The sequence below is a fragment of the Daucus carota genome, chromosome 3 (genome assembly GCF_001625215.2).
Source record: "Daucus carota subsp. sativus chromosome 3, DH1 v3.0, whole genome shotgun sequence".
NCBI classification, from domain to species: Eukaryota; Viridiplantae; Streptophyta; class Magnoliopsida; order Apiales; family Apiaceae; genus Daucus; species Daucus carota.
In genome coordinates, this window is record NC_030383.2 from 54,624,504 (window position 1) to 54,645,198 (window position 20,695).

Consider the following 20,695-nt stretch of genomic DNA (forward strand, 5'->3'; position numbering starts at 1 on the left):
AACTCATAATTTTCTTCTTCAATTTAATTAATAAATAATTTTTTAAAATTAATCCAAACAATCCCCGTCCGAATGACCCTTCTTTTTATGTAACTTTAAAAAGGAAAATGACCTTTTTCTGGAGCGTATAAAGACAAGTTATTCGAACTTTGCGTTTAAAAGCTCATCTCTCTCTTCATCCTTTGACTCCTTGTCAGCTGTCGTGTCTCCCTCACCATCTGTATCTAACTTCTTATCTCCATTCCCAGGTACCCATGTGATTATTTTCTTCAATTCTGTCTTAATATATCATAATTTCTCAGTTCAGATCTGTATATCTATACTGCTCAATTCAAGATATGCTAAAGTTTTAACGTTTTGATGATTGTTTCATGTAATTGAGTTGATTGGGTTATTAAAGTTTTAATCTTTATTGATTCATTTGTTAAAGTTTTGATCTTTTCGGTTTGCAATTTTGTTTTAAGCTTTTAGAGAAGAATGAGAATTATGTCGATTGTTGGTGAATTTTCAGGCTAAAATATAGGTGATTTAAGTGGGTGAGTTAAGGTAATTTATAGGGGGAGAACGATCTAAGTGAAGGCGAAAACGATGTCGTTCACCGGTACACAACAGAAATGCAAGGCTTGTTCGAAAACTGTGTATCCAATGGAGCTGGTGTCTGCTGATGGTATTGATTTCCATAAGTCTTGTTTCAAGTGCACCCATTGCAAAGGGACTTTGAAGGTAAACAAACAACCATTTCGGCTTGATTTTACAGTATCTCTTTATTGATTATTGCAGACTGTGATTTTGTTTTTAAGTTGTGTGTTTTTTTTAGCAAATTATTTTGGTATGGGGGGTCGGTAGTTGGTAGACTCTGTACACTTTCTTCATGATCTTTTTGTGGAATGCACATAAGAATGTGGAATTTACACGTCACAGCTGTTGATCTTACCATAATAAATTATGATCACAAACTAGATGGAAACACCGGGTGATTATGTATGTCCGATGTGATATGTGAATTTCGGTGTCAGATATGAATTTTGAGCTGCATTGAATGTGAAAGCAATGGAAAATTCTTGGTCAAGACTGCTTCCCTGAATCCCTGATCAGTAAATTGACCTTTTAAATTAATTTTTGAAAAAGCACAACTTCATTGGCTACTAGGTCTTGCATATTATGAAGCATTAGCGGTTGATGTGATTGTAAAGCATACTCGGGACTGTCAACGAACAACAAAAAACTGGACGTTGGGCTTTAGACAATATGTATTCATTTTTGGTGGAGTTTTAGGAAAGTTTGTGTACTCATGTAGCTCTGGCCAGTAAAGTCTATTTCTTTTGACATACCTTAAGGCTTGAGGTCAATAACTTATTCTGCCTGCATACTACCTTTGTTTGTGGGAGCGCCAAAAGGGATTTATTCAACTCGGACCTATATTATATGTTAAGTCATCTTATGAGCTAATCTTATTATTGTTATTACTAAACAGCTGAGCAACTACTCCTCAATGGAAGGTGTTTTGTACTGCAAGCCACACTTTGAGCAGCTGTACAAGGAATCGGGAAACTTCAACAAGAACTTTCTTTCACGTATGCCATTTTATTCTTATGAGTTATATAAACAAATTCATTATCTGTATGTTTTATGTGATGAATATAATTTTGCTGCAGCTGCAAAGTCAGCGGATCAGTCAACTCCAATGCTGGTAATTTTTTTCTCACAGCTAGCTTATGGTTGAAGTATTTACATTGTTCTGCACCTCATTTAATATCTAATTATCCTGCTATCCAGACAAAGTCACCTAGCAAAGCTGCTGGCATGTTTTCTGGCACACAAGATAAATGTGCTACTTGCGGTAAAACAGCTTATCCACTAGAGAAGGTATTCAACTTATTTACAGAACATAAGATATATTACACTTTGCTGATTAAGTTAAAGTTACTTTTTTCTACTTCTCAAAGGTTGACTGATATCTGCATCTTAGTATGTATAGTATTTTGCAATGGCTGGTGCACAGATTCACTTAACCATTTGTAATTTTTTGGGAGTTTTATGCCAAACTTCACTCTAACTTTAACTATATATTTGATTGTGTGAACTTTTGCAATTTACCAGCTCAAGTGTTAACTAGAAATTACACCTACACTTATATATCCTCTATCTTCATTGTTAGACCTATGCTTATGTATTACATCTCAAATTTGGAGAATATATGTATTGATTCCCGTTTTTTGTAAGATTGAGTAGCAAATGTTATTGTGTTATAAAGAAAGCCCATACTCTTGTTCTTGCTTAAGTTCAAAACTAAAATAGCAAATATGTAGAAAACATGTTTTTTTTAATAAGCAAGAGTTTCTCTGCCTCTTGAAGTTTTGTTTTTTGCAAGCATTTGTTCCAAATTTCTAGTTATCATTTGATCTTATATGGACATAAGATTCAATTAGAGTAAGACTTCATACAAATATTTAAAAATATTTAAAGTTGAAGTGCTAGATCTATGAAATGGACCTAAGGGGTGATTGAATTGAGCACATGAACAAAACGTTTGTCAAAAAATATTTCTTGATCTATAAATCGTGCAAATCCGAACAATCTATTTGTAGTGTGATCTTATATAGTCATCGTGTTGTTGCAGGGTATTTGTAGTTGTGATCACAATCACTTGCATCTCCCTGCAATATTAGACTCTATTGTATTGAAGTGATAGACCTTTTGAAATTTAACTAAGATTTTGATAGTAATTTTATACAAGCGTGGAAGAGAAAATAGTTGCTTTTATTTGTACATCCTAATCAGCTATTTAATGATTTGTTGTTTATATTCTTACTCTTATGCATTTGCTAGAAAATTTAGATCTAAAAATTTGCCAGGTGACAGTGGAGAATGAATCCTATCACAAGACTTGCTTCAAGTGTTGTCATGGTGGATGCTACATAACTCCATCAAATTATGCAGCCCTTGAAGGCAATTTGTACTGCAAACATCATTTTTCCCAGCTTTTCAAGGAGAAAGGTAGCTACACCCATCTTCTTAAGTCCGCGTCAGTCAGGAGACCAGCAGCCTCCATTCCTGAAGCTTAAATCATGTTTTCATTTTTAAATCCATTTCTACTAAGAGGACCTCCAATATTTTTGTGTGTTTTCCCTTTCAATTTTTCTCTTTCAAACTTCACAAGTTGATTGAACTTGAATGTTTTCTATAAATGTTTGGTTGGCATCTTTGCCATTGTCATTGTTGCTTAATTAGAATACATGGGGGATACAAGCCCAAAGTTGTATAAAAAACTATTCTTTGTTTGTATTAGATTTTTGTTGAAGAGGACAAAAAAAAAATCTTTTTGTTTCCATGATCTCAGAGCTCACTCTGTGATATCCAATATTCTCATATTTATATAGGCAAAGTTATGTCTCAAAAATTGGCGTAATTAATTCACTCTCGTCCCAGAAATGGGCTTTCGAGTGAGGTAGAATGTTAGAATTTCATATGATGTGTAGAATGTTAGAATTTCATATGATGTTGGTAAGCGCTTCTCCCAACCTCTTGAGGTTTTGGAAAAATTGGTTTTCCGGAATGAAACTTCAAACCAGAAGGGCTGACACAGTGTTACACTTGCACAGTTACACTACAGTTTCATAACTAGCTGTATTTGCAGTATGCAACTTTAAATCGGAAGGCTATAGTATATATTTATATAAGGAATCAGTTGGTGCACACAAGCTAAACAATATAAATTTTGGTGAAAATGCATAGAAATAGAGTAACTGTTTAAGAAACTTTTGATACCTTCAAACTTCAAACAGATAAATTACTACCAAATAGCTCTCCAGTTTCAGCACATAACGAAGATAATTCAAGTTCTTAGATTTCACTTTACTAATATATTAGCAACTTCATATAAGCATCAAGTAATAACTTGAAAATATATAGTTTCCAGAGGATTAATTATATTTCAGCAGGTGTATTAAGTAGCTAAAGGATTGAGAACTTGTCCAGTGAAGAGAACTACTCCGGTCACATCTTCTCTAATAAGGAACAAGAAAGGGTGGTCCGCAACAAAGTCCATAAACATCTCAGGGGAAGCACCCCCCATCATTACACCAAATGCAGCAGCAGCTTCAGTGCCTTCTTCATTAACTTCGATCAATGATTGATGGAACGTGTTTTTAACATACAACATCTGACCATCAGGAGATTCATTCACCATCTCAGTAAAATCACCTGGAGAGAATGGCGAGATCAGCCCTAATCCCTTCAATGCTTCTGACGCTTCAAACCCAAATGATATTTTAAATTTGGGAACCTGAACTATGCCAACTAGTTCCTTGTGACTTGTAATGTATCGGTCAAGAAAGCTGGATTGTGACCCGAGTTTTTCCACCAATGTTGGTAGCCCGTCTTTTGCCTTTGGCAGGAAGATGATCATGGAAAATAGGCGTTGCTTGTCATCTCCTTGTTTATACTGAAGCCTCAACACTTTAAAAGTGTCAAAGACACTAATATATTGATCTTTCAATGGGGAGGTTATGAAGGGAACCTGACTAGAGCTACCGTCGAGGAGGTGAAAGTCGGAGTCTTTAGTATCCGACACCTCGAAAGGACTAAGCCACTCTCCTTTATAATAAACAGCATTAGCAAGAACAAGCCAAGTCAAGTTATCAATTAATCTATCAGGAAAGACATCTTTAATAAGGCCATGGGTTTCCTTCTCAACCCAAGAGTTCAATAACACGACCACCTCTTCAGGCTGCATAATTTTACAGAAATTAATGTAGTATTATGATTAAGGGTTTGTCTAAAATCTATGAATTTGGATGGTTTTGATTAATATAATTGTTGTAAATGTAAGCGGCATCATTATTAAAGAAGAGTCTAAGAAGAGTCTAAGCCAATCAAAACCCTCTAAATTCATAGAGTTTAGTGCCTAGTATGTGTCCATGGGCACAACCATAAAAAAACCGTATGATTAAACAAGTAATTCAACCAAGTAAGTGACAATTGACAAACCTTATTCTTAAAATCAACCGCATCAGAAGCAGCTTTGTAAACAGAGTCCACTACCACCACCTTCTTGAAAGGAGACTTAAAAGACAAAGATTTGTCGATCCAAACACCATTAGCCAAAGACAAGACCGGCCCTCCAGAGGATGATCCATCAGCCAAAACAACATCAATGAGGTACGAAGACAGTTTGTTAAGTTCTTGAGTAGTTTCAGCTTTGAGGAAAGTAAGAAGCTCGCCAAGGGTTTGGCAATTAAGCTGAGAATAACTTGCATGGAAACAGGGAGACGACAACATTTGAATATTTGCCATGGTTTTGCAGAATGTGTTTTGTGAGGACTAAAGAGACATCAGTTAAGTTTCTGATTGATTGTTGAAGCTCCATGTCTTGTGTTGAGAACAAATTGTATACCTTGGCAGGATTTATATACGAGGACATGGAATATAAAGAGGCCTAAGCTAAGCATGCATTTGTAAGCTGTAACGTCTGAACTTATATGTAAGGTCTATACAGATTCTTCTGTATCTTATTGTAAAATAATCATCCATTGAATCCCCGTCTTTAACTGACAAGACTATCGGGTTTATGATCAAGAAGAAGCACGTATCATGGGTCAACGATCGGAGGCAAATTCGAGGGAGGTGGGATATTTTTAGCCCTTTATGAAAAAATTAAGATAATCTTAGATAAAATTAGAATAAAAAAAGTTGTGATTTTTGGAAAAAAGAAAACCAAATTAGCTGGGCGACTGCAATTGAGATAGTGGTACTGCAAAAATCAATCATCAATATATATATAGGTTCTTGCTCAAAGGAGAACCCCAATTAATGTGAGATGTGAGATCTAATCTCAGCCACACATATTTATTCCCTAATTAAATCACAACCACACATTTAAACCTTTATTTTATTATTCATTTCTTTCATTCACCTCCCACCACTCACCCAACACAACCTAACATTACCATCACGCACAGCACCCCCCTCCCCAGCGGATCTGTTCTCTCTCTCTCACCCTCCTGTACGTCGCGACTCCGTCCCACCCGCGACTTCTAGCACCACGGCGGCGGCTCACCGCCTCCTCATCTCTCTCGCGCCGCTGCAGTCTCTTCTTCCGCCTCCCTCCTCCATCTTTTCCGGCGAACACACACGTATACACATACATTCCTTCTTTCGTTTTGTTTTCTTTCTATCTCCTCGATTAAAAATCAGATCTGAAAAACTCCATTGACGTAAAACAGGATTTGTATATGGTGGTGGTGGATTAAGTTTTAGTGATTTCACTTTTGTTGTTTGATGATCTGATGGTAATTTGTATTTTAGTGATTCTAATGTTGGTGGTGATTTTCATTTTTTCAGCACTGATTTTATTTTTCCAGCAGTGATTTTGTTTTGTAGTTGGCGGTTTTTCGGATTTAGGGGGTGGTGGTGGTGGTTTGTCGATAGTGGTGGTGTGGGGATTTTAATTTTCTGGTGTTGATTTTTGATTTTCTGGCGGTGATTTTTAGTTTTCCGGTGGTGATTTTATATTTTTCGGTGGTGATTTTATGTTTGCCGGTGGTGATTTTCTGGTGGTCGCCGGAGGTGGTGGTGGTCGCCGGAGATGGTGGTGGTAGTCAGTAGTGGTTGAAGGTGATAGGTAGTTGAATTTGAAAATGGTGAAATAATTAAATATTAAATGAATAGAGGGAGATGAATATAATGTATTTAAATGAGTGGCTGAGATTAGATCTCATATCTCACCATATGAGTGATTCTCATTTGAGCAAGACCCTATATATATATATAAAGGAGGATGCGGGCGTCTCTAGAATTGTTCGATTCAGTCTTCTGATTTTTCTTAAATTTCGGAGAGAAAATATAATTATAATTCAAAAATAAGGTTCAAGAATTCTAAAAGTAATACAAATCTTTTCTTATTGAATTCTAAAAATGATACAACTCTTTTTCTTTTTATTTAGTATTTCTTATTGAATTCTAAAGATAATACAATTTTTTTCTTATTTAGTAATCCTAAAAGAAATAGAATTATATTTAAAAAATTAGGTTTTAACCAATGATTAGGAATCATAAAATAATAATAATTAACAAAAAAATAGGATATATAAAATAAGAATCATATATTGATTTTATAATAATGTAAATGATTCTTCATTAGTATTGTGTTTGACGTGCACGGGAGGCGGCCCAAACTAATTTTTATCTAAATAATAATAATTTTCCAATTAGTATTATGTTTGACGAGAAAGTGGCTAATATAATTTTTATCTATGTTATAATTTTTTTTTGTTGAAACGGCGGTTCAAAATAATTACAAAATAAAATAGGATATATAAAATAGGAATCATATATTGATTTTATAATAATGTAAATGATTCTTGATTAGTATTGTGTTTGACGGGAACGGGAGGCGGCCCAAACTAATTTTTATCTAAATAATAATAAATTTTCTATTAGTATTATGTTTGATGGGAAAGTGGCTAAAATAATTTTTTGTCCATGTTATAATATATTTTTTTTTGTTAAAACGGTCCCACGGTTCAAATTAATTTTTATCCAGTTATAATCTTTAATTTTATCATAATTAGAATAATTTTATTAGTGTTGTGTTTGACAGTATAGCGACTTAAACTAATATCTAAATTGTAATGTTTTTTTATTAGCACTGTGTTTGAAAAGAGAGCGGCTCAAACTAATTTTGATCTAAATTATAATATTTAATTTTATCTTAAAAATAATAATTATGGATTAATATTGTCTTTGACGGGATGGAAGTTCGAACTAATTTTATTATTAGTATTGTGTTTGACATGATGTCCACTTATACAAATTTTTGTACTAATTATAATATTTTTTTAATAGTGATATGTTTAACGGGAAGATGACTCAAAATAATTTGCTATTCATATCAAAATTTATAACGCCGCCGCGAAGCGCGGCTTTTTTCACTAGTTTAAATATATAGCCCATCCATATAGTCTTGAGCCTGATTGTCTTGATTTTTAAAATCCAGAACTATACGATTAATAAAATATATAATCAATAAAATATGATTAACTATAACTCCTAATAAAAAAAAATTGGAACTCTGGAATTTATAGAATCCCTAAAACTTAGAAAATGTCAAAAATATTATATTTTGATAATTAAGGGGCCATGTCATTTGTTAACTTATTAATGTCTTATTTATTCCGTTAGGCATTCCATTGATAACCTATTTATCGAGTTAGACATGTCACATGTACATCTCACAGGGGTGAATAAGTCATAACTAGAGGGGCCACACGGGCGTACTAAGACAAGGGAGACGAGTTGATCACCAAAATTAAAAATCACGTTTTGTGGTGTGGTGTGGTATGGTCGATTTATGTGATTTGGGCGGTTTGTTGATCACCCCTATCTCATATAAGGCTGAGCTGAGCTCTTAAATATTAAACTCGTGTCCAACTCGCGAGTTGGACAGGTTATATACTCCCTTTGTCCCTCTTATTTTTTTACTTTTTTTTGCATTGCTCAAAACATATTTTAAGGCGCGTATAAAATATAATATTTTTTTAATATATGGTATGGTGCGGTGACTGGGCGAGACGTTTAACTTGTCACGCGACGAGTACATGTACTCTCACAGACTCTGCTGCCTGCCACAGACACAGACTGCATGCAGTCTGCACTACCGCCTTTCATGTTTTGTCCCCACGTGACCTTACATGTGTGCACTGTGCAGTTTAGGCACGTATTTGATTTTGTTTTTTTCCTTTTCCGAAGTACTCCGTTCGTCACCTTCATTGTTTGCACTGAGACTCTTATAAAATATATCTTTATACGCATTGTGACATTTTGAGACTCTTATAAAATATAATTTTATAATTTTTTTCTTTAATAAAGTTTAAACATTAAACATTTATTCAGAATTTTTTTTAAAAAGCATCATGAAACTATATTTTAAAAAAATCTTAAAAAACGTGTCAAAAAATTATGTTAACAATCCAACGGGACCGAGGAAGTATTAAACTAGTACTCCCTCCATTAGAAATGCACAAAAGATGTGTTCGGGCCGGATCCAGACCGGGCAAAAAAATTCGAATTTTTTCAAAACAGGTCGGGCTTTTTTAAAAATCGGGCCGGGGCGGGCGGACTTTCTCGAAAATACCAGGCCTGGTTTACTTATAAAAAGCCCGGGTTTTTTAAAAATCCGAATTTTATCCAGATTTTTTGAAAATACTTGGCCTGTTTTATACCCTGAGATCGGGTCGGGCCAAACCAGGTTTTTTTCCGGATCGGATCTTTCAGATTTCCGTCCCTCAGAAATGTACACATATAGATTGTACACGGAGAGTAAGAAAAGTGTATAAAGTAATGAGAAAAAGAAATAAAAGTGAGTAAAGTAATGGGACCCATCAATATATAATTGATAAATTTGAAAAAGTAGTGGGTGAGTGGGTTTTATATTATAAAAATTTACTATTTTGAAAAAGTTTTGAAATGTATAGAATTAAATGGGACATTCGAAAATGTGACAAAAAAAAAGTAAGACATCCGAAAAAAGAAAGTGTATAAAATTAAATGGGACGGAGGGAGTAATAAATAAAGCATATACTATTCAACTTTTATTAATTTATTATGTAACAAAAAAAGAGGACGGTAAATCTATTTATTTTATTAATTAAAAAAGTTTACAAACAAGTTGAGACGACTCCTTTCTAAAAAAAACAGAACAAATCGCATTTATATTTATAATAAAATAAAACAAAAACTACATTTGAATTGAAATATAAATCTAAAACACAAAACTAACTCATTCTTTTCTTTCTTGTTCTTGAATAGACGACGTGCCTGATTCCGATCAAGTCTCTGCTATTATCCAAACATCGTCTTCTCCTTCTATGTCATTTTCATTTATCTTTTTACATCTTGATTCCGATCTTCACCTTCCGAGTCATTTTTCATTTATTATTATTTAAAAATTCTTTTTATGAATAAAAATATAAATTATAAACTTTAATTAGAAGAAAAAATTAAAAATAATAAGTGAAAATATATTTCATAATCACCTTAAAAATTACGTGTAAAATTTCGTGGAATGAATACCTTATTACATTTATAGTTTTTATATGATGTGCCACGAGTACAAGCTAACCATCAAATTTTATGCATTTACCTTATTTTGATCGGCGACCCTTTCTTAATAATAATAAACCTCCAGCATGTATAAAAATCACCGACACATGTAAGCCGTCAAATCCTTTATTTTATTATCTTACGTGCTCACGACGTTACTAACCGCATGCTTGTTGATGGAAGTCTTGCTCTCCCGTCTCCAGCTGGTTTGCCTACAAGTCTACTAGCAGTAGATTAGGCCATGACTTATTTACCCCATTTTGGATTCTCAATTAGGGTTTTATCTGGTTGTGATTCACTACACTCACTCCTCTTCAAGACTTCAACACATCACACACAGTATGATAATGTGGAGTATCAGCTATCCAAACTATATTCCAGCGCCGATCTTATTCAGCTCTCCACCATGCTACCCTTTCCAACTCCCTCTCTATGCTCACTGCTCCTATTTGGTGCCCCTTTTTTTCAACACGAATTATCAATACCTTTATCATTATCCTAACAAAAATAACAACTTGGAAGCTTCACAAATGAATCCCCATCCTCGACCACGACGACAAGATTTAAATCCTAGAGAATCGTCCAGATTTAAGAAATGGTTCCCTTTGCGAGTTTCGAATCCATGGAGAAAAAGAAGCGGCAGAAGTGATGCTTGTTTCAGATGTAAAAAACGAGGCCATTTCGCCATCGGGTGTCCCCGGAACGTGATGCGCAACAAGTCTAGGTTTTCTTCATCGGTTGCGGTGATTATAGGACAAGACGGCTTGCAATACTCTGCCCCGTCCTTGATTTGTCATTGCGGTCTATGTTGTTCACTCACTACTAGGAAAAGGCGGGATACGACTATTAGGAAATGCTACACTTGCTCGGTTAGTTATTTACTTCCTATGAATTTCTAAGGTTGTTGTTTGTTATGGAATATAAAAAAATGAAAAATATAATATAAAAATTATCCTAGTAATTTAAAACATATTTAACTAATAGCAAGTTATATATGATGTCCCAAGTTATAATTTAGGCATTTGACAAAACAAGTTGATTGTGTCCTTAAGCCTTAACTTTAAGTCATATATTTGTCTAATCTTATATGTTATGATAAATAATTATTTCTAATTTATATTATTCTTTAATCAGTGTTATAAAAATCGGGAATCGGACCTAATCGATTGAGTAACCGATTCAGGATTAATAAAAAAACGGGGATTAATCGGAATGAAAATCAGATGTATTTTAATATTAAAATATTATTTAATCTTTAGTTATTAGTATATTAGTTATTTATTAACAAATATATATTTACTATATCAAAAGTTCTTCAATTGTTCATAATTAAAAATACTATAGTATTTTACTTTTAATAAATTATTATATATATTTCGATAAAGAAAAATTTATAAGAATTAATCGGATTTGAAGAATCGAATCAGTCGGTCACATTGTTAAGGATTAATCGGTTAAATCGGGGATTCTTAGAACACCCCCTTTAATGATGAAAGAAAATATTTAATAATAAATTAATAAATATATAATGAGAATAATGCACATACAATCACTAATGTCATAATAAAAATCAAAGAGACATATCTAAATATGTGATCGGGAAGTGAAATAATATTTATTGAGTTTTACACATTTTTTTAATGTTATTACAACCAAGTAAAATATGATGAATCTAATATTTCTGATAATGTATTTATATAAATAATTCATTTACTATTTATTATAAATTTTATAGTTATTTTATTTCTTTTAGTTAAAAATAAATAATAAATAAACATTTTAAAATTTAAAATATATTATTTGAACTACTAGAAATCATAGTTTGTTACTTGGTGGTGTAAAACTTTGATGTTAATTATGATTTTGGTGATTCAATAACCCGTTAATGTCGTTAATGTTAAGACCTGTGATCTAAATAATATATGACCTCCACTTCGATGTTACTTTGATATCTTACCCAATCCTAAAATAGAAAGTGTTTACATTATTACAAAAATGTTTATATCATAGTTCACTTATCTTTCCATTTAATGATATTTTGCTTGTTCTTGCAGCTTAGAAACTGCCGAATGTTTAAATGGGAAGATGAGGTGAACAAGGATGAGCTAATAAGTGTCCCGAAATGCAGGTGTGGGGCGGGATTTTGCCGTCAGTTAACTGATTCACGTGGCAAGTATTTTGCCTGTCCTATAAAAAAGGTTGTATTTTTTTGCTCTATCACCAACACTTCATGTTTCTTGCATTTATTTAGTACTTGAACATGTAAAATTAATTCAAAATTGTGTTTTAGCATGCATGGTCTGTGCTATCTACTTTTGATTCCCATCCATTTTTTTTATTAAGCTACATATGATTTGCCAACTATTTGAGCAAGTCCGATGGTTGTGCTTATTGCTATAATTTAGCACAAAAACTGGTTTTGTTAGAGCAAGTCCAATAGTGTCCTAAAGTGGTGTCCTAGACTAGAATTTAAGACATTTGAGGCAAAAATACAATCTAAAAATGTTCTAATGGTGCCTTAAAACACTAGGACACACAACATGTACCTCATTTTAAGGCACTACAAGACCTTTCCTAAACTATTTTCATCTATAAAATATTCATTCCCCCTTTTTACTTCTTTTCACACTTGTCTTGCATGTTATTGTATTCAAATGTATTAATATTTTAGTAATAGGACATCAAGATAAGGCACATTGTTGGAGTAAATGTATGTGTATAGTGTCCTAAATCACGAGGACATAATAATTTATCATATATTTAAAACTTGTATTAGGACACTGTTGGACTTGCCCTTAGCACCATGTCTATCTAGTTTATGACCTATAAATATTCCTCAATTGAGTACTCGCCTTACTCTAGTAACTAATAATTATAATGATCTTTTCATTCAAAGCCTGGTAAATTTGAACAATTTGAGATAAACACTGCACAAGTTGAAATTTAGAAGATGGCCTGACAGCTTGGCTCCTGAGGTGAGATCACACACCCGAAATATGTAGGATATTTTGTTTTATTTTAGTTTGACCTCGCAGGAGCAATAGTAAAAGTATTATGATAAATTTTTATTTCTTGATTGGACTCTAAGACAGCTCTAGTACAAGCTTTGTACTGCTTAAGTGCATATTACAATGGGGCCGGGATGGATCTATTAATTGCACTGCAATCGAACTGGCTCACCTGGTCAGCGCCTTCGGAGACATAAAGAACCAGGTAGATGTAGAAGCCCATCAATTAATACGGTAACATTGTGGAGTAGATTATCCGCATCATATTTTTCTTAAATGATGCAAACCAGCGTGCATGTAATTCCCTTTATTTTGTTATTTGAATTAATTGAACTCATCACATATTTTCTTATTTATTTAACCCTCACAGCCATCTGACTTTATCGACATTGGTGGTTGTAATTGTATACTCAATAACTTTACTAGTTAACAAATTAATGATGATGATAAATTTTCAGGGACAGGGAGCTTGTTCATTTTTCAAGTTGCTTACTGATGAATCACTAATAAATGATAGACATGTGGATGAAAGAATCACCCCACCTAATCTTACAATAGGGGATTTCACTGATTCCTTCCCTGCAAACAGTGTTCAGAAGGAGACCAGATCGTCGTATGTACTGGACACTGCTGAACATAATCCTAATCAGAGGGAAATATCAGTTTATCAAAAGTTGAAACTGATGGAAGTGGAGTTAGAGCACGAAGAAGATACATCGCATAGAACTCTGAGAAAGTGCAACAAACGATTTCGAGATGGAGCTCCAAAATATGACAGTTCTTTCTCCAACACTGTTGAGTTCAGCAATGTTCCTCAATCCTATAGTGAAGGTGGGAATACTGCGGGAAATGTTCATGTCAGGAAGAGTATGTTTCGGAGGAATGCTTTGGCAGGTGTATTTTATCTCTGTCCTGTATTATTGTCGTTTGCCAGTTCTTATTATGACATTAATACTATTTGATTTCTGTTGTGTTTCTACTGCATGAGGCAAGTCGTTGTGTTGCTATTATTTTTTTATGTTCTTGTGTTCATGACTTGGTTTTATCTGTGTAGTTCACACTACTTCCTCTTGCTTGTTTGACTTATTGCCACTGAGAGCAGATTGGTTGAAAATCGCTGCAACGAATTTAAACATAGAACTTTTTAAGGGTTGGTGGGGAAGGCTAGCTTATCCTCCCCAACCTTGTTTGCAACTGACTGAATCGAAGCCTTTCTATTGCTGTAAGTGGGTGCTCATAATTACCTATGTTAAATTTATCAAATCTGGTTGCCAACTCTTTAAGGTCCACACATGTAGTGTTCTGTTCTTAATATTCTCTTCTTTTGCAGGTGTGTTCCCTTCCTTTGATCCCATATCTGTCCCCCGTATTGTGGAAATAGTTGATTGTCAGTCTCCGAATCGCCATAATCTTCGACAAATTCTAGAAGGCAGTCCTATGTTTGAAGCAATATCAGACCAGTTTGCTAGAGTAGCAAGAGACCTTCAGTACAAGCTCGTCTCATTACTCAAGTCATCAGATTTTCACGCGCATGATTATATGGAGCGGGAGGCAAATATTACCTTTACTGCGCTAGATCAACTTCAAGTTCTATCAAAACCATTTCATGAGCAAGTCAAAAAATTTATTCGGAGTGCATCTAATTTAAATAAAGCTGAACGTTCTATTATCCATAATGATGAATCATATAATGATTCTCAGGATCATTACAATAGCAAAAGAATGAAAAGAGATGATCTTATTAGTGATTATGGCGTGGCTAAGGCAGGCATAGAGACTTGTAAAGAACGTTTTCACTCTCTTGGTGAAGAATCTTGTCGCCAAAAGACCATGCTTTTCCAAGTTGTGGGCAAGTTGTCTTCTTCAGAAGCTCAAAACAAGCATCACAAGGCCCGTTGTGCTCAGATATCTATGGATTTGCTAGAGTTGGAGAAACCTCTTCAGGTTGCTGAAAAAAATTTGCAACTTTTGCAGCAGAAAAAAGAAGAATACGAATACGATGCTGCAAAGGTGGCATATAAGAAGGCGAGGTTGGAACTTTTGGGATCGTCACCTGACAAATAACTATTTAACCAAATAGTTTTGATGGTATACCAGTGCATCCTTTAGGTAAGTTATGTTTGAACTCTTTTAACTCCACCACTACCCGACTCAACTCCCCCTTAATCATGTAATATATCTCTAACTGCTTTTTGATAACTAGTAGAATTTTGAGGGAAACATGGAATTAGTATTCAATAACTAAACTGTATGGATCTGTCATAGAGTTGTAATAGTTGGCCTTCTAATATAGTTTCGATGCCTTTCTGTCCTTGTTAATGGGGGAATCCTTCTGTTTGTACACTAGTACAAAACAGAAAGTTTATGATGCAATTATATTTGAGATATTGTGCGTGCACTACATGTAATCCTGATCAAACCATGGTAAGGCAACAAAGTATTTAAACCCAGCAAGTAACTAAACGGAGTCTAGAAACCAAAATATACCTCCGTTATGGATTATATACTACATCTATTCATGACAAAGATATGAAACACCACACAGAAAAAATAATCGACAGGGTATGAGGTTTATTTATTTTTACTAATTACAGGGTATGAGGTTTAGAGTGAGCAGGAACTGTAATCAGCACAATTGCTTTGCTAAATGCTACAAGTATATGAATAGGCATTCACCATCAGTGTGATTTAGGTAGGTGTGCAAAGCTCCAACGCCGCTGAACTTAGGTAGACCTGCAAAGCTCCTATGAGTCTTTCAATTTAACATCGAGTCCTTAGCAGCGGGCAAGACCTCCAGCTTAGCCTTTGTACACATGAATCATTCCATGCAGTATCCCTCCCACCCTGATGTTGTACTGTGTTTAAACCCCAGAAATATCATTTGCTATAATAGTATCCTTCCCAATTGAAGGATTTACTATGTTTTCCTGCATAGTGTTCTATGTTGAAATATATAGGATTTGGAATCTTAAAAATGCGTGATCCTGAAACAGGGCTGGTCAGAGCATCCATGTTGCTGCTAATTACTGCCCTGATATGGAAGCCTTGTTGTTGCAATAGATTCCTTCGCCTGAAGATATAATCTTGGATATGCATTGGCATTTCTTCCTCTGATCTGCATCAATCAGAGTCATTAGACTAGCTAGGCGAATTTACATAACAGAAAACAGTGTATTCAGAAGTTGTTCAAATAAGCTTCTAAAGAAAAATGTATAAAGGATCGTAACTTCTACATTTGAGATGTATAACACACAGTGATCACATGACAAAGTTCCATAGCATAACTTTTGGTATGACATATATTTACGTTCCACAAAACTTGCAGGGTTTAAATCTTTTACTACTCAGTTGGATATTCCAATTCTTCATCCTCTACAACTTCAAGATCATATTTTACTTCTGGTCAAGGATGATAGGAATGGAATGGTGCAATGAATGAAATTACTAAACCTTCAACTAAATTATAGTTCAAATTTCATTCTATTCCCTCCACTTTCATTCACCCCAACCAAACACAACATTAGTATATGGTGGATTTCAAATCATGTTTCAGAACATTGTTATATGGTGGATTTCAAATCATGTTTTCATGTTTAATATTGAGAATCAATTTAGGATGATCAGTGCATAAAGGGTGGCCAACCTAATGACATTGCAATGGAATAGAGAGAAAATAGCTTCACATCCAAAGGGTTCTTACTGCCTGGTAGGCAGGAATGCTGAAGTTTTTTTACTTCAGCAGTCGTCTCCTAAAATGGAAAATAATCTTATTTGGGTAAGGAGGAATATATACAAGGATCTCCACCTGGTTATGGGAATATTACAAGCATATCTATGAAACATGTGAGCTCACGACATATAACACAGTCCGGAAAGGGCATCCATGGATCCTTTTATGTGTAGCAAAGTAAAAAACATCTCTTGGGAAATTAGAGGTACGGCAACAGGACTGGATAAAAAAGAGCAGGCCTTGACATAGTATAATAATTTGCATGACTAGCGTGATCGAGAACTCAAATAAAACTTTTTATCTTGTCCATTACACAATCAGCACAAGAAAGAAGAAAGGGTACCTCATTACTAGTGAAGACCAGTTACCACATCCTGCTGAAATGAGATGCTCAAAGGCGGTGCTCCGCAGTTTTTCTGGCTTCCTAGAGAACAGAACCAATGGCCAGCCACCGCCTTGAAGTTTCATATAAAGTTGCAGAAATATAAGTTTTTTCTGTCGTTTTGCCTCTTCAACATAATCATTGTAGATATATCCCGCGAATCTGTTGCATAAAATTAATTCCATTTTTCATTAGTTCCAAACAGATTCTGGCTGTCTGAGTCTGACACACAATTAAAATAAAAGTCTAAGCAACCACATTTTTTTTTTTTGTTTTGTAAGATGCATACACATTCAGCGTTCCAGATGAATATTATATACACGTAAAGATAACAACTAAGCACTAGTAAGTAGTCATCGTTTCTTAAGATATATGCACTTGTACCTAAAACAACTAAGCACTAGTAAGTAGCAAGGTATTATACTTGTACAACTTCTACATTCTTGATTCTTCCAGACGGGTGTTATTCAAGACGGTGTATGAAGTTAAACGATAACCTGGGTCATGGGGCTTCTAACTAAATGAAGACTTTTAACATATCTATGATATGTTAAATAACCCGAGAGATGAGTACAGAGTACAAACTTTGGAAAGACTTGAGAGCTTAACTGTAGTGATGGGCAGAAGCAAATTACCCGGGCAGTGAAGGACTGAAATAATGAGAATGTAATGGAACAAAGTCATCTATGTCCATTAACACAGCATCAAGAACATCTGCTAGTGGTCTGATATCGTTCAAGTAATTCTCTACCAGCAAAGCAGTTGTCTCTAGGTCTCTCGTGTATTCACCTTGTTTGATGTACTTAATTGCAATATCCTTGCAAAATGAAGGAATAGATCGTGCATCCAAGCTGTTGAGTTCTGCATTTAGAGCATAAATCTTGCAATCACGATAATAATCTACAGAATTCCACATCTCAAGAGCTCCTGAACTCTTAGTTTGACATGACTGTAACATTACAGTTAAAGATATCAGCACTGTCATCATTAGAGCCCCAAGTGATATAAGCGCAGCTACTAAGATTGTTGCAGCACAAGATGTCATATAAATTCCTGATTCAACTTCATAATCACTTCTGATCTCTGCACCAAATCCAACAAAGAAAGTCCGGTCATATATAGTTTAAAGAAAGGGCCACACCGTTATGGTCTATGTTCCCCCCACTCGGCTAAAAGTGTCTAACATGGATACATGTCCGAGTGTTGGACTAGGCAAACTGAAGAGTCCGGATAACATAGGTCGTGGTTTCTCTCCACATAATTCATGCTTCTAAAGGCACACAGGACCTAAAATTCACATCTTTTACAAAACCCCTTTAACATAAATCACCTGTGCTACACAAGTGAACTTAACTCAAAAGAAATTCAATAAAACGACATACAAACTCCAATTAGGCAAACAACAGATCAATTTCAGCTCTTTAACAGTTCAGCTATTAACTCAATTCACCATTATGTTATCACTGTAACGGTACAAAATTACAAAGATATAATTCACTTATTTCAAAGGAAACAAACAAGAAGTACCTGTATCAGAATCTGCACTACTCGAAAAGCTTTGAGCAGAGAACTCCCTCTCCATCGGCTGGACATTCGATTCGAATCCTTCAAAACAGAAATTAGAGTCCTGGGAAACCCTCAAGAAGATCCCCCCAAGTAATTTGTGAATGATATAATGCCACCTACAAACAGGAAGAATCAACTTTATCACATTTCTTAAATTGTTGACTGTCATAAATTTATTGGCAGTGAGTCAAAAGGTTATAAAATTACCTAAAGCTTCATCACCATGATACAGACTTGCAAGCATTTTATATATCATGTGTAATTGTAGAATCAAAATTTAACTCGTGTCGTAGTGCAGAAAATTCTAAACACCTGAAGTTTATCCCAATTGATAAGCATGCAATTTACTATATAAAAGAAATGTAATCTTGATTTTAATAGTTTATTAATGTAGTAATAGTAGGAATCTAACATACAAATAGAAATGTCAGAATCAGACCACAAAAAACAAAACAGAGTTATGACAATCCCACACACAATCTTATTGTAACTAATCAAACATGAGACGCAATTGACTCAAAATGATACTCCCTCCGTCCCAATCAATTCTATACACGTTCCTTTTTGGGATGTCCCATCATTTCTATACATTCCCAAAATAGCAACTTTTTATAATATAAAACACTACTCCACCCACTACATTCTCTCACTATCTCCATTCTATAATAATAAAAACACTATTACACCCACTACTTTCCTCCACTACCTCAAATCTATTATTAAAAAATATGTGGGTCCCACCACTTTACACACTTTATATCTAACTTTACTCATTTCTTACACTTTTTCTTGGTCTCCGTGTCCAATCCCAATGTATATAATTCATTGGGACGGAGGGAGTACACGTAATTGGGCAAACATGTACTCCCTCCGTCCCAATCAATTCTATACAGTTTCCTTTTTGGGACGTCCCATCATTTCTATACATTCTAAATATAGTAACTTTTAATAATATAAAACACTATTACACCCACTTCTTTCTTCCACTATCTCCATTCTATAATAATATAAACACTATTACACCCACTATTTTCCTCCACTATCTCAAATCTATCATTAAATATAAATGGGTCCCACCACTTTACTCACTTTTCATCTCACTTTACTCACTTTTTATACTTTTTCTTGGTCTCCGTGTCCAAACCAAATGTATACAATCTACCGGGACGGAGGGAGTACCAGTATGTATTATTATCAGTTGATTGAAAGAATGAGTCATCTGGTCCTACTCACATGTGCCATATGTGTTACTGTGTTGGTTTATCACCTTGTTCAATTTATACGATAGTATCATTTATGTGGCGGAAAAAAAACAGTTTGAACGCGAAAAGTTCTAGTTTCGAACAAATTTTAGTTAGATGATATTATAATACTTTTGTATGTGTTATTTTTTTCGAAAGAAACTTTTGTATGTGTTATTTATATCAAAAAAAGTTAAGCTCCAACACTTCTTTTCTGCTGGATGTCATCCATTTGTTTTGTACTTTTCTTTGTACTGGATTTAATTTAATTGATCATATAATTTTTCGATCACGACTGTATTCAATCTTCTAGCTGTATATTACCAAAAAAATTAATATTGAATTCTTTCGTGAATATAGTATATTGATTAATGCACAATAAAAAAAATTAGGCCCCATTCATTTCATGGAATTCGCATTTTCAATGTTAATGGAGTTTGCATTTAGAAAAATTTGTTGCACCGGACCCATGACCAACATAACATACCTAATATTTCTAGCTTGATTTACAAATTTTGGAAATTAAAGGGAAGATACGACAGAAAATGAAAACAGCAAGAAGCTTCGGGTTGACATAGGGCCAAATTGTCGTACAATAATCACGATAGAAACGTCTCTGTTATAAAGAGTGTGATGATCTTTTTCATACACGGGAGCTGCAAAATAA

The 20,695-nt window shown here is 34.4% G+C and overlaps 3 protein-coding genes and 1 pseudogene across 4 annotated transcripts; 2 read left to right on the top strand and 2 right to left on the bottom strand.

The window, feature by feature from the left end:
- Positions 1-109: 109 nt before the first annotated feature.
- LOC108210431 (LIM domain-containing protein WLIM2b) lies at positions 110-3,331 on the top strand. Its single transcript, XM_017381713.2, has 6 exons — positions 110-248; positions 512-723; positions 1,475-1,574; positions 1,656-1,690; positions 1,777-1,866; positions 2,856-3,331. Exons 2-6 carry the CDS (start codon positions 589-591, stop codon positions 3,063-3,065), a joined length of 570 nt encoding a protein of 189 aa, XP_017237202.1. The 5' UTR covers positions 110-248; positions 512-588; the 3' UTR covers positions 3,066-3,331.
- A 478-nt stretch (positions 3,332-3,809) lies between these two features.
- Positions 3,810-5,597, bottom strand: LOC108212705 (serpin-ZX-like; annotated as a pseudogene).
- A 282-nt stretch (positions 5,598-5,879) lies between these two features.
- LOC108215043 (uncharacterized) lies at positions 5,880-15,422 on the top strand. Of its 2 annotated transcripts, none has more exons than XM_017387368.2 (5): positions 5,880-10,970; positions 12,156-12,299; positions 13,568-14,003; positions 14,212-14,331; positions 14,440-15,422. In XM_017387368.2, exons 1-5 carry the CDS (start codon positions 10,443-10,445, stop codon positions 15,171-15,173), a joined length of 1,962 nt encoding a protein of 653 aa, XP_017242857.1. In that variant the 5' UTR covers positions 5,880-10,442; the 3' UTR covers positions 15,174-15,422. The 2 variants fall into 2 exon arrangements, with proteins under 2 accessions (XP_017242857.1, XP_017242856.1); XM_017387367.2 differs by having other exon boundaries at positions 5,881-10,970; positions 14,164-14,331.
- Positions 15,423-15,653: 231 nt separating this feature from the next.
- LOC108215044 (uncharacterized protein At2g39920) lies at positions 15,654-19,204 on the bottom strand. Its single transcript, XM_017387369.2, has 5 exons — positions 18,995-19,204; positions 18,749-18,903; positions 17,857-18,304; positions 17,183-17,383; positions 15,654-16,224 (listed from the first exon to the last, which is right to left on the bottom strand). Exons 2-5 carry the CDS (start codon positions 18,801-18,803, stop codon positions 15,987-15,989), a joined length of 942 nt encoding a protein of 313 aa, XP_017242858.1. The 5' UTR covers positions 18,804-18,903; positions 18,995-19,204; the 3' UTR covers positions 15,654-15,986.
- Positions 19,205-20,695: the final 1,491 nt, after the last annotated feature.

Coding starts and splice junctions, on each gene's coding strand:
- LOC108210431 (XM_017381713.2), top strand. CDS start 589: ATGTCGTTCACCGGTACACAACAGAAATGCAAGGCTTGTTCGAAAACT. Junction 1,691..1,776: donor ATCAGTCAACTCCAATGCTG/GTAATTTTTTTC, acceptor CCTGCTATCCAG/ACAAAGTCACCTAGCAAAGC. Junction 1,867..2,855: donor CAGCTTATCCACTAGAGAAG/GTATTCAACTTA, acceptor AAAATTTGCCAG/GTGACAGTGGAGAATGAATC.
- LOC108215044 (XM_017387369.2), bottom strand. CDS start 18,803: ATGGAGAGGGAGTTCTCTGCTCAAAGCTTTTCGAGTAGTGCAGATTCT. Junction 17,384..17,856: donor TTCAGTCCTTCACTGCCCGG/GTAATTTGCTTC, acceptor TTTATGCAACAG/ATTCGCGGGATATATCTACA. Junction 16,225..17,182: donor TGGTCTTCACTAGTAATGAG/GTACCCTTTCTT, acceptor TGATTGATGCAG/ATCAGAGGAAGAAATGCCAA.
- LOC108215043 (XM_017387367.2), top strand. CDS start 10,443: ATGATAATGTGGAGTATCAGCTATCCAAACTATATTCCAGCGCCGATC. Junction 12,300..13,567: donor TTGCCTGTCCTATAAAAAAG/GTTGTATTTTTT, acceptor ATAAATTTTCAG/GGACAGGGAGCTTGTTCATT. Junction 14,004..14,163: donor TCGGAGGAATGCTTTGGCAG/GTGTATTTTATC, acceptor TTATCTGTGTAG/TTCACACTACTTCCTCTTGC.